Source organism: Atractosteus spatula, chromosome 4 (genome assembly GCF_055471065.1).
Source record: "Atractosteus spatula isolate fAtrSpa1 chromosome 4, fAtrSpa1.hap1, whole genome shotgun sequence".
In the NCBI taxonomy this organism is placed as follows: domain Eukaryota; kingdom Metazoa; phylum Chordata; class Actinopteri; order Semionotiformes; family Lepisosteidae; genus Atractosteus; species Atractosteus spatula.
The window spans coordinates 55946009-55959252 of record NC_142709.1 but is presented as its reverse complement, the minus strand read 5'-3'; the positions used below and the strand labels follow the sequence as shown (position 1 = coordinate 55959252).

Genomic DNA, 13244 nt, shown 5'->3' with positions numbered 1-13244 from the left:
CTATTCACTCAAGGGATTAAATAAAATACAGAATTTGCTATTCTGTAATATGAAATGTCTTCTTTTGCTTATAATTCTGTCTATGTAAGTACAGTAGTATTGAACTAAATCTGTCCATCTAATCTATGCCTATTGATTCCCCTTCTCCTCTTTGATTGTATTAGAATGGTGCATGGCGTGTGGAGCACACAGGTTCACAAAGACGCAATTATAAATATGCTTCAATGTCTTTTGCAGGTAAATGTTGAAGACACTGTCGAAATGCTACCAAAATCAAGAAGAGCTCTTACAATTCAGGAAATTGCAGCACTGGCCCGGTCATCACTACATGGTAAATTCCTTCCCTTCTTTAAACATGTGTCTGAGAAGGTACATCTCAACTATAGTCTCTGTGACTCCTGTTTTTTTTAACTTTCATTCTAACAGAGCTCTCACCTGTTTGTTGTAAATTTAAAATACTTTTCAGAATCTAAAAGGTAGATTTTTAGCTTTAAATGTTTAACATGTACCTTGCATATTAAGTCACTGTCAGCTCACTATAAACAATAAAGACACCAGTGACATGGACCAGTTGTGTTAGTCTTGGGGCTGTAACCAGCCAGTGGCTTGGGTAACACCAAAGTATTCTTTCCAGGGTGGCTATTGGCATACAGTCACCATACTAGAACGTATTTTCAAATTGTATTCAGCTACCCGCCCGCACATCACCTTCTGTGTCAATGTGGCAGGTTTTTGATCCATCCATTGGTTAAATATTACATTTTTTGTAGTAACCAGCATCTCTTTACTTATTTTCATACTACAGTGTTAGAGAGTGTACATTTTTATGTTCACTTTACACCATTCTAGGTTTTAAAAACATTTAGTCAATGAACAGTTCCATAAATAGTTTAAGCATTTATTATGGATATTTCCCCCTTATAACTAGGGTACTGACTTCAGTGTGCCCAGCTGGTCTGTGCATCCCTCTTAATGTTAAGGTGAAAAATAAGAGGAAATTTAACTTAAGGTCTGGCAAATGACCAAATATGTGCAGTAGAGCTTCTACCTGGACTGTGGTAGAATAAATACATGAAACAATTAAAGAGGGGAATGCTTATATCTTAATTTGCCCATCAATTTTGCATGCTTGCACAATAATCTGGTTTTAATATCTTGGTTTTATTGGCTACAGCAATATCTTTTTAAATAAGGAAATATGAAAATGCTACACAGGTGCTGTAAAGCTCTCTTTTAATGCTTGTCATACATTAAAAAAACCCGGCACTCAAAGTGTTTATGTTTTCTTTCTGAACAATGAGCACATGGTTGTACTTAACCATGAAAAGAAATTTCATTCAAAAAAAGAGAAGAATATAGCAAAGGGGCCAATTTGTTTTGTAAAGAACAATTCCAAAAGCTGTTAAATAAATTAAAATACACGCACGGTAAGTCTTTCTGATGTGGCAAAGGGACTAGCAGCTGCTTGAGTGCAGTCAGTTAACAGTGGGCTGTATTCCATCTGCAGAAGTTATTTGATTAGACATTGTGAAGGTAGATCACAGGGACGTTTGTATCAGCAATACAGAAGGATGTGAATCCATTTCAAACACAACACATTTCGTCTTCAATGTTATGCAAAACTCAAACCAACCTGCCAGCCAGCCTGAGAGCTCTGAAATAAATGTGAGAGGCGTGACCTGTGGACTCACTGTCTGGTTAGTAAGTTCCCTGAATAAATTATTGAATATTGCTCCTAATTCACTGCTGCTGACAGGCTCTCCTGACTGTGCCACTGCTGCCCTTTGTCTGGTCTGAAATCTTTGTTGTTTTGCCTACCGACACTGCAGTTAGACTTTAGATGAGAGGCTGCAAATTACCTTAATTCATTCTTCGTGCTCTATGATGTACAGTATGAGCAAAGCAGCTCTTACATCAAGACTGATGTCACTGACTCTCAGAATCTGAGAAAGACCGGACAGGGTCAGTACTTTGTTGGGAGACCTTTATGGAAAACCAGGTTGCTGTTGTAAGTGATGTCAGTGGACCAGAAGATGGCTCTCTTCCCTCTGGACTAGGATTTCAATTTCAATGCCCTGGTGTCGTGACCAGGGACAATGAGATTATTATTATCTTTTGCAAAATATGTTGGAAGACGATCAAACACTTTGGGCTCTGTGACTTTTCTGACAAAACTCCTTATAACGTGGACAGTTGTCCGCTCTCCACCTGTATCAAATATCCTGATTTGTTTTCACACACTAGATCAGATGTGTCGAAATCATGCAAAACAGTCAAACACCATCTTGGGCTGCTAGTAGTGTTATAGCCAGGTTGCTCCTTAGAAAAAATCGCTACAAACAACTACCTATTAACCATGTATGCAACTATGATGAATGCTAAATGTTTATTTATGTATATACATATTTGTACAAGAAAATACATTTTGGAGTCTTTGTTCTCAGGAATTCTAGAGCATAGCTGAGTGGGTGTGGCCATATATATGGTGAGATGGCATGTCTTATATAATCAGAGAGACCCTTCACACGACATGATATGAGTGGATATGATAACCCACTTTCCCCCAGTCCCCAGTGAAGTCAGGTCTGGAAATTATGGTTGCCGCAGAAGGTGTGAAATAAATATAAATATTGATCTCGATGAACTATTTTGACATGTACCTGTTTTTCTCATTGATTTCTAACGAAATGTATCATACTAATTTGTTGATTGATGTTTTTGTCATATCTCAACTGGCAGCTGTTTTGTCTTTTCAGTACCTAGAATCTAATGTGACAGTGAGAGTAAGAAGTGGTGGAATACAGATTTGCAGAAAATACAGATTTAGGTTTAGTTTGAAGCAAATGTAGATTGCCTTGCCTGCAAAGACTTAAAATATTTAATTAATCATATCAGGCATTTGCAAAGTGTCATTTGTAATTCTAGTGCAAAATAAATACTTTACATCAAATGAATATTTATTGATTTTATATGAATTATATTAGGATGGCATGATGGTGCAGTTTAATAGCTGGGGCTATTCCAAACCTATCTGTGTGGAGTTTGTATGTTCTCCCCATGTTCATGTGGGTTTCCTCCCACAGTCCAAAGACATACTTGTAGGTTAATTGGCTTATGGGAAAATTGACCCTGGTTTGAGTGTGCACATGTCTTCCGTGTTTGTGGTTGTGTCTGCCCTGCCATGAACTGTCGTCTAGAGTATACCCTGCCTTGAACTCGTTGTTTGCTGGATCAGGCTTTGACTCCGCAGTGACCCTATATAGAATAAAGTATTTAGAAGATGGACGGATATGAACTGTTTTAATACTTAATTTCTTTATGACAGTACAATATAACAATGTTCAGATACCTCGTGTCTTAGGACAGCGTTCTCTTTTGGACCCTGGCTAATATGGGACATTGCTGCTGCATGACCCAGACTAACAGTAACCCTCCCCCTGCAGCTGTTTCACATCAATAACTACTAATCTTCAAGCTCAATGCTCTTTGCTCAAGGGAATCACAGTTTCTCATTGCATATGTGCAAAATTTGCAATGAAGGGAATCTTTTGTTCTTGGATACTGAAACTACCGTGAACGTTTGCAGAAAAGCAATACTTTTCTGTACTGATATATAAACTATGGACTAAAGATGACAGTTTTGGAATCTGTAACTCAAGGTCTTGGGTTGTCACTCAAAAGGGACTAGGAGAACTTTTATTGTAACTTTACCTTAGAATTTCATTTAGATGGCATGCCAGGCTTAATAAAGCAGTACTAAGGTGTGATTTGCAGCAGTTCTTTGTTTTTTACATGGATATCTTTTGTCACATTACAATGAGAAACTGTCCAGCACGAGTACACATAGTTGTTAAACTATCCTTAAAAAGATCTGTCAGTAAAAAGGAGAAGGTAATGCAGTTGTGCTGGAATGATTTGTGATTTCTGATACACCTAAGACTAATGTAGTCTGGTCCTGGAGGTCACGTTTCCACAGGTTTTATTAGTCTTTTTAAATTAACAAACAGACTTGGAGAAAGGATTAAATAGGTGATTAGCCCTTCATGTAATTAAAAGTGCTGATAAAGCAAACCCCAGAAGACTCTGCAACACACCTTGGGCACTGCAGTTGTCCGCTGTTGATCTAAAGTGGTTTCCCTGAAGGGAACGCAGGTAACAAGGCAGAACTCTAGCATTCAGCCCTGTTTGATGCTGACTAGTGCTGACACTGCACTGCCTCCCTGATGTTATTCAGCGGATCATACATACACAGCCACAGCAAAGTTGTAGTAAAGCATGACGTGATGGTAAAAGCACATGATACTGTGGTAAAGTGTGATGCAAACTACAGGAACCAATGGGTGAGCAAAATAAAATGTCTAGTATTAAAAGAAGCGTCGCATTTTAAAATTTAAATTGAGCTTGCCCATTTTTTTCCTAAAGTCTGGCTTTGGCTCCTCTGCATGCAGGGATCTCCCAGGTGGTGAAGGACCATGTGACTAAGCCCACGGCGATGGCACAGGGCAGGGTCGCCCACCTGATTGAGTGGAAGGGCTGGTGCAAGCCCACTGACTCCCCGGCCGCATTGGAGTCCGACTTCAACTCCTACTCTGACCTCACAGAGGGAGAGCAGGAGGCACGATTCGCCGCAGGTACTGTACTTGATCCTCTAGTCTCCAAACCTAGCCGCTAACCATAATCCCCTCTGTTACTCCACTCCTACTCAGGAACTGGGCTAGAGGGCCTGCTACAGTGCTTGTACTTCTGTGGGCCGGTCTGAGAGACTTACACCTCTTTTATTTCCCATTACAATTGTTGTCATATGTTATTTTTAGAGGTGCCATAGACAAGAAGGACTTCCAATTCCTGATCCTTGGATGTGCTACCCCTGCATCTTCTTTATTTTTATCCCCAGTGAACCCTCAGGCAATTAATTGACTAGTGAATTAGATAATAACTAAGTGCCCTTGAGCTCTTACAAAATTATGGTACGGGTTTCACGTTACTTTGGAAAATAATCTAGGTATATAGCAGGCACCAACCTTTCAAGACACACAAACCAATACAAAAACAATTTCAACTGTCTAATGGAGAAAAGTTAATAATTCAATTAGGGGCTCAATTAAGAAATTAAGAACTGGAATGAAAAGTAGAAGACACTGGGGTCACAGGGCTGAGTCCTTATGTAGGAAGATGAGCCTTCTGTTCTCTAAAATTCACACTCATTTGGTCAAAGGATTTCAAACTGACAACGAGTTGTCATTTAGTAACTATTACATTAAATTTAATAACATAAAAATAACATTAAAATAATAACATTCAATTAAATTAATAAAATTGAAGATCATTTTGACTTAAAGCCATGTACTGAAAAAATTAACGTGCCATATTTTTAATGGTGAAACTCTATGTGTAGGTTAATTGTTCTTTTTTAGCTGTGATTGCTTAGTTTCAGAGTTGGGATTCACAATGAATGCTGATTGTAGTGCTAATGAGCACATGAGTGGTGAAATAAGCTGACATGCTTTAAGCTTTTGTTTGAATTAATGGGAACCTCTAAAACAGAGTCCACATCAGGCCTTTTGCTGCAGGCGAACAGTAAAGTAAAACACATGAAAGTCTTCTTGTTGTGTATCCAGAGGTATTACTTTCTAATAGTTCTGTGCTGTTACATTGTCTCCTTTTTCACCTCTGCTGTGGTCTCAGCTCACCCTGTACATGGAGAGCAAATGCAACGCAGGTCCCCAAAGCCAACAGGCATAGCAGCGTTACCAGTACGTGACTGTACTACTTTCCTTCCATTTATCACACCTGCAGTTTCTGTCCTGACAAGGCAGAAGAACACATTTACTTTACAGTGCAGCACACCCGGGACATGTAAAGTTTATGGGATTTGCACACACTGCCTGTGGAGCACTAAGGCATCTTACTACATGACCATGAAACAGCAAAGTAATTTTTGGTTCTTGACCCTGGCACTTAACTATTTATTCCAAAGTCATTCTGTTCTAAATCATCAAATTAATGATAATGGTCTGTTTTAACCATTTATTGACACACCTTTATTCTGTGGTTACTTTTTGTAGTATAATATACTCTGTGTTTCTTTGTTTAAAAGCTCACAAAACGGGAGAAGAGTCAACACTGGAGAAGACACTGAGGCCATAAAGCTTACATAGGATCAAAGACGCATAGACTTCAAGTCATGTGTAATGACCATAATTCTGGAATGACGCTGGAATGTTTGGCAGTATTTTGTCATTAGATATATTTAGTTAATGCCAAAACTATTCAGCTATCATTTCCAAATCATATCTGCAATCTGTGTAAATGAGTTTGAATACTTGTAGTAGTGCCAATACTGCCACCGGTTGGCCCAAAACACAAGGAAGGAGCACACATGAATATTTGCCTTTGACTTTAAACTTTAAGAAAACACTGCCTCCAGAAGTTAACCCATAAATGGAAATAGGTTCACATCTCATGATTCACATCTAAATGGGTACTTTGTACAGAAGGAATGTTGGAAGATCTGATCCCACCATTTTTTGAAGGATTCCCAGAACTCTGTTCCAACAACATGAATACACAGGTTATTTCAGGCACCCACAATCTCTTCTGTTAAGGCATGCTTTCTGTTATCAGTCCTAAATGCATTACTATACCCATATCATAAAAAGATCATCTTGAATTAAGAGAGAGTGCTTCTCATGGCTGGATGTCTGCCATTTGACAATTCTTTGCTTTTATTGTAGCTGAGATCTCAGTTATTTAGTGGATGCTTTATTTGAAATACAGTTTTGCTTAAAGAGATCCTTTTGTTTTCCATTTGACACCTCAATATTCAAGACATCTATATTCTATAGTCTGCCTGCAGTGTGCATTTTTATGAGTTACCAAGCATTTGCCTAAACAATTGAAAACTGAGCTATGGCATATTGATGCTGGTATCATGGGAACAAGCCATGGGAAGGGCAAGATCTTCCCATACAATGTTCCTTCTAATTCTTTCTCAGAGCCTCTGCCTGCCCCAGGCTGCTAGCAGGGAATGAGACTGTCCCTGTGCCGTCTGACAGCTCTGTGCTTCTTCCTGTCTCAGGTGTGGCAGAGCAGTTTGCTATAGCTGAAGCAAAACTGCGCGCCTGGTCGTCTATAGATGGCGAGGACTCCAATGACGACTCCTACGATGAAGACTTTGGCCCTGCCAGTGAACCTTCTCAAACAATTCAAAATTCAGGTACATCACGGTGCAGTGCTAGTCCTATATCCTTGCTTGCTGAGTGGTGGAATGCCTGAGGAGAATCACATGCATTGACTGTGCTCATGGTAGAGAAATGTGGTCTTAATACAATGCAAGAACCCTGCCAGCAAATCTAGTAGTATTAAACAAATTGTCTGACTGTCACTTTTGTGTAGGTTTTATTTTGCCAATCAGTGAATTTGTCAGGACCACTTTTGGATATATGAAGCATAACAGGACTAAATATCATTACACATTGTTAAATTATTGGGTGGAAATCTCTTTAGCACCACAAGAAAAGTAGTAGAGTAGTCTGTTCAACACTGCTTTGTGTAGAAACTGCCTTCTTCAATTTGATGAGTCCTACTCACATGTCACTCAGTTGAGAGGAAGCAACCTACTGATCCATTCATTTATTCAGGAGGCAGGACAGCTATGAATGACTCACACAGTCTCCTGTTCAAAGTTCAAAGGAGGTCCTGCCACTAGGGGTCTCTGGGGTTAGATCAGCACTGTCTCACTATCTTGATGTGGTTGAAACTTCCTTAACAAGGATGCAGTTTTATCACCAAAAAGCTTATATCTTGAGTAGAATAGGCTAAGAGCCCCTTTATTCCTGTGGTTGGCTTGGAGAGTTTCTCAAAACTAGTCCTCAAGTGCTACAGCCTAGCAGGCTTTATGCTGCTTTTTATATTATTGATAGCTTTAGACCTAGGAAAGGGTTTTAACAGGGCTGACATATTTTGAATATTCTTCCTCTTATTGTTTTCTCAACTGACACATTTCCTCGAAAATGAGTGCAATATACACTTTCTTGTAAGAAAAATATTAATATCTGAATAATACACTTTTTATTGCACAAGGTTTTAATAGGAGCATGAGACACTGTTTCAGATTGATGCCTTTTTTTCTCCTGAGTATCACTAACCTTTGAGTGAAACCAGAACAAGGGAGAGACTTTCCTGGATATCGCTAGAAAAGTTTTAAAAAATTTAAGCAATTCTGAAAGAAAGCATCTGGATTTGAAATGTGTCGCCAAAGGCTGGCTTACAGGAAACTATACAAGCTATAACTTTAAACTATTTAACTAATAAAAGAGCAAGTGGCTCTGGCTGACTAGAGGAGCAGAGCGCTGGACTACAAACCTACTTGTGTTCTGTTGGTCTCTGTTTGTTCAACAATACCAATGACTTATCCAGCACCAGTGACCCTATTGACTTCCTTTCTTCTTTGTTCAGTGTGAAGGATGATGCATATTAGACGTGCCCAGCTCCAGTCCACTCAATCCTGACCCTAACCTGAGCCCTTTTTGCTTACACCTCCCCACAGAAGTTATTTTGTAGGTGGAAAACACCCCCGGCCTCTAATCCTCCCTGTCCTTTGAAAGACAGAGCCTACAGTCACTGGCATGCAGTACATACCCACTGCAGATTGCAATAGCCTTTGGACTTGGAACAAGAGCAGTTTTTGTTCAGTAACCCTCTCTCTCCAGGTTTTTGCCTAATTCCTGGATTTTAATCTTTGGATGTTTATCCTGGTGGCCTTATTCTCGGTCTCTCTCCGCATCGCTCTTGGAGAGACCTGTCAGTGCTGGGGATGGGAGCTCTCAGAGTATTTGTAGTGTTGTGAAATCATCGCTGGGATTTCACTGGGTTCCCATGTCCCACTGCCCTACTTTCCTAGCTTCTGCAAACGATTTCCTGGAGTGGCTCAATTTGATGTTCCCATCTTTTATTCTGGAAATTTAATTCAATTACCCTTAACCAGATGAGCACAGGAGGAGAGCGCATCAGTCCCGTAGAGTTTGTGCTGACAAAGTCGAAAGGATTTTCACAACATTCGGCTATTTTTTTTATCACTGTGGGATATGAAGCTGCAGCATTAATATCGACCAATTTTCTTTTCTCTGTTCATTGCAACTGAATGTTTCTGAAGTGCAGTTGATGTATCAGTTTTAATTTAGACACCAGTTAGAATCCGACTTTAAATCAGGATGTCTCGGGGCAGTTTACTCCCTTTCCTCATCACTCTTTTCACCTACAGAGCATGAAGTCTTAATTATACTCCCTAAATTAATACAGGATAAAGACAATGCAATACTAAGGAATTACTATAAACAGAATTAACTTGGGCTTTACTGAATACACAAAACATATAATTCAGTGGTTTGGTTAGATCTTAATAAATGCAAGAGAGTGAGATGGATATGAAGTGTGTGCTTGGCTTAGCTCACCTGCCTGAGGGAATTGGCAGCCTCATCATTCTTTCTAGTAAACCCTTCTTGATACTGGGGTACTGAACCAGGGAGATGCTGCAGGGGTGTAGGTGTGGTGGGAGGGGTACAAGAGAAGTGTACTATGTACTATAACTCATTTATATGCTCAGACAAATGGAATTGTGGGAGTTCAGAACCTAAACATCTTCTTAAATTTCTATTGTAACTTTGTCATAATTCTATTTTTGATAAAATATAGTGATTTCTGAATCATTCAACTCTCTGAGCTTACAGCCGTTTTTTGGCTTTTCATGGAAACAACATGCTTGTTGGCCATCATCTCCATTCCCTCTTCCTGACCATTGCCAGTCATATTATTCATAGGTTCTGTGTTTACATATCCCTTCTTCCCATTCCAGAGAGTTTTGAACACATTCTCCAAGGTGCTAGCAATGAATTGTTTACTGCCCTTGTTGGACATCTTTTATATTTTGTATTTTTTCTCTGAATTACTGACTCTTTTGGCAATGCTGCATTCTTCTAAAAGGTGACAAATTAATTAATGCAGGACTTATTGACTCCTTTGCTCTTTAAGGCATCTAAAATATTCCATTTATATGGTGCTTAATGCTTTCTGATGTACAGTATAAGGAGTTGAATACTGTCCTGCCTGGAAACAATTAGCCCTTCTTACACTCATTTTGAGTGACGTTTTGATTTTTTTTCCTTTAAGAAGTGGTTGAACTAGTTGATCTAGTGAAAGCTTGTGATGCTTTTGGCCTCAGGCCACGCTGACTGACAGAAGCTGAATTGCAGGATAGGCTGTGGACTGCGATGTAGTGTCACCAAAACAGTGATAAATGAATAAAGAATCTTTATGGAAATGTTCTAAATAAAGGTTTTTGCTGATGTAACAGCAACATTTGTATGTATTTGGTCAAGGATTTCTGGGACTAAATAGGCCATTAGAAGCGACTGGGTTAGGGGACATTCCCAGAACGTTTGATGCATTTTTGTTGGATTGGGATGCACCAGTTTTCTACCTTTGTTGTTACCGTTACTTTGCCTTGGATTGTTGTTAGCCTAGAATGATACAGGGACCCGGTTCTGTTTTGTACTACCTGTTTCATCAATGGCTTTGCCTGATCTCTTCCAGACACTGTCTCCTCCTACCCCAGCTACCTTCGGGACTTCCTGCACAGCCACGTGTGCCAGCAGCGGAGCTCACGGCAGGGCTCCAGTGAGCAGGAGAACAGCGACACCTCACCCACTGTCTCACCCGACACCCTGTGCTCCAGTCTGTGTAGCCTGGAGGATCACCCCCTGCTGAAGGACCTGGGCTCCTCTCCTGTGGACCTGGCTGCCAAGATCCTGGGGGCACTGCAGGGCGGCGAGGAGCTGCTCTCCCGGTTGCAGCGGGGCAGAGAAAGTGCCTTCCGGAGCCTGGGACACCTGGTCTGCGAGGACTCCTCCTACTCTGTCTCCTACACTGAGTCCTGCTTCTCTCCCGAGGACGAGGAAGACCTAGCCTGCAAGGACTACGACTCAGTGTGCAAGGACGAGTGCGACTATCCTGGTCGGAGGAAGGTGTCGGATGTGGCCTCCTCAGGAGTGGTATCCCTGGATGAAGAGGAGGAGGAGGAGCAGGAGGAGGGGGAGGAGGGGAACCAGTGACTGCCCTCTTCGTCTTTCGTTTGGTTTCCTCTCCTTTCCCTCTCCTTTCGGAAAACGTTTTTGGCATGCTTTACTGAAAGCCCTTTTCCTCCCTGCTTGTGCACCTTCCTCTCCTTACCCATTCCTCCGTCAACTGCCTGTTCCCCATTTCCTCCCTCCCCTTCCCCATCTATCGTTTGCCTGGTTCGATATATCTATACATTTTTATTTGTCTTGACGCGTCCAAACAATCTCTCTCTTCTTTGGGTTCCGATTCACTTTGCAATGCCTTTAGCACAAACTAATTGCCTGGGGGTTTGATGCAAAGGTTTGAGCACTTCACAGATTAAAAAAAAAAGAAAAAAATCTTCTGCATGACGTGTTAAGTGCTGAACTGAACTTGTGGGCTGATTTGTTCTGAAGCACGGTTTGTAGCTCCAGCTGTTCTTGTCCTCTTTTCGATCCAACCTCCTCCCATTCCTTACCTTTTTCAAGAGCATCTACCGTCTGAACGTCATGACACTGCAACCCAACCTCTCCTTGCCTAAAAAAATCTATAGCATCAGATCGGCATGGCTTTTTTTGCTGGGTATGCCAAAACATTAACCTTTGACTAAAGATTATAAGCAAATGCTGGAATGTTCTTAAACTGACAAAATGATGTCTTTTTAAAATATTTCTCAAAAACAAATGAAGAAAAGGTTATGCTTTTATTGTACTTAGTTTTATATCATTCAACATGTTGTTGTTCTTGTTATTATGAAGACTAATGGTGATACTGATGATTATGATCATTATAGCCTGAAGGGTTGAAAGCTGTTCTTCTTTTTTTTTTGATTTTTCAACTTCTCACCGGGACAAAAAAACTGAAAAGGAAACGCTTGCAATGGTCTTAAAAGAAGTTTTGCTTCGACAACACCAGGGAAAGGTTTGGCTGAAAAACCAAGAAAGCATAAACACTAGTTTTCAGTGATGCAGTAAAAGCAAAAGTGCATTACGTCTCAGATTTTCTATATTTTTGTAAGCTCTGTCATGCTTTCTCTTGTGCGGCGTTGCTGTCCTAGTGGTTTGCACGAAGCTAATGTTGCCGTAGATATCTCCTTTTGTTGTTATTCCTGTGCGATATGGTCTACAGGAAAAGCAAACTTAAAAAAAACATAAAACAGTTAAGAGGATACTGTGATATTGTTTGTTCTTGTCACTGTCAAGTCCCTATTGAATGAATTGATTTATTTTATTGATATAAAACATCGTTCTCCTTCCTAACTTCTTTGCAGTCAGTATGTCAAAGTACTTCAACCAAGACATGTCTCTCTCCTCTCTTGGCTCTGTCTCCGGGTTCCTCCTCTCTAGCTGCACTGTTTGTCAATTTTGGCTGAACAGAAGTAACTTTGTGAACAATTGAAACCAGAATGTGGGTATAAACGACAGCAAACACCGCCGTTTTTAGACTGAACGGTCTTTACAAAAAGTAAAAATTAAAAACATAGTTTTGTTTCAGAGACTATATAAAAAGGAAGCAAGAGGATTTTGTTGCAGAAACTGTCTTAACTCAGGGAGTGCAACTAAGAGCTCCTGTCAGTGGGTTCACATTGGATAAGTCTCGTTAATTTGTAATCGTTTGTGTTGCTTTTTACGAAACATTGCAACTTGATTACAGCCAAGCTGGACACAATCTGAGCCACAGGTTTCACAGCTGTACATATAAATGGCAACTGGGAACAGTTTTCCAAGCTCTCTGTACCAAGCAAGCACAGATACTGCATTCCACTAAACCCATGAGCAAGATCAAAGGGGTCACGATTGCTCCTGTGTGTGTAAGGAATGACCTGAAGAACCTTGGAACTGTGGTCGGTCAAGGAACTCCAAAGCAAACAATGACTGATACTGAGAGTTCTGTCCCACAATAACTCTGATACTCAGCAAGCTAAATGCTAAGAGAAAGATCCGTCTCTGTTGCCCTTAACCTGCTCAAGGTCTGAGCCCTTCAAACCTCTGAAATAACACTAAAACTCCGACAGCAGTCCCTGTACCTGGAAGCCGAAGGAAGGAGGACTTTTAAACTTGGAAACAGTCTGATTTTCACAATCAAAAGCATGTTTCTGGGTAGATCAGACTGCTGTGAAAAGAAATGGAGCACTATGGTTGAAGGTTACG

The 13244-nt window shown here is 40.4% G+C and overlaps 1 protein-coding gene across 1 annotated transcript; it reads left to right on the top strand.

Moving 5' to 3' along the window:
* Positions 1–240: 240 nt before the first annotated feature.
* Positions 241–12350, top strand: fam131ab (family with sequence similarity 131 member Ab). The gene is made up of 4 exons (XM_088913284.1): positions 241–331; positions 4449–4631; positions 7079–7216; positions 10591–12350. The coding sequence occupies exons 1-4, from the start codon at positions 262–264 to the stop codon at positions 11106–11108; spliced, it is 909 nt and encodes a 302-aa protein (XP_088769410.1). The 5' UTR covers positions 241–261; the 3' UTR covers positions 11109–12350.
* The last annotated feature ends 894 nt before the right edge of the window (positions 12351–13244 follow it).

Coding starts and splice junctions, on each gene's coding strand:
- fam131ab (XM_088913284.1), top strand. CDS start 262: ATGCTACCAAAATCAAGAAGAGCTCTTACAATTCAGGAAATTGCAGCA. Junction 332..4,448: donor GGCCCGGTCATCACTACATG/GTAAATTCCTTC, acceptor CTCTGCATGCAG/GGATCTCCCAGGTGGTGAAG. Junction 7,217..10,590: donor TCAAACAATTCAAAATTCAG/GTACATCACGGT, acceptor GATCTCTTCCAG/ACACTGTCTCCTCCTACCCC.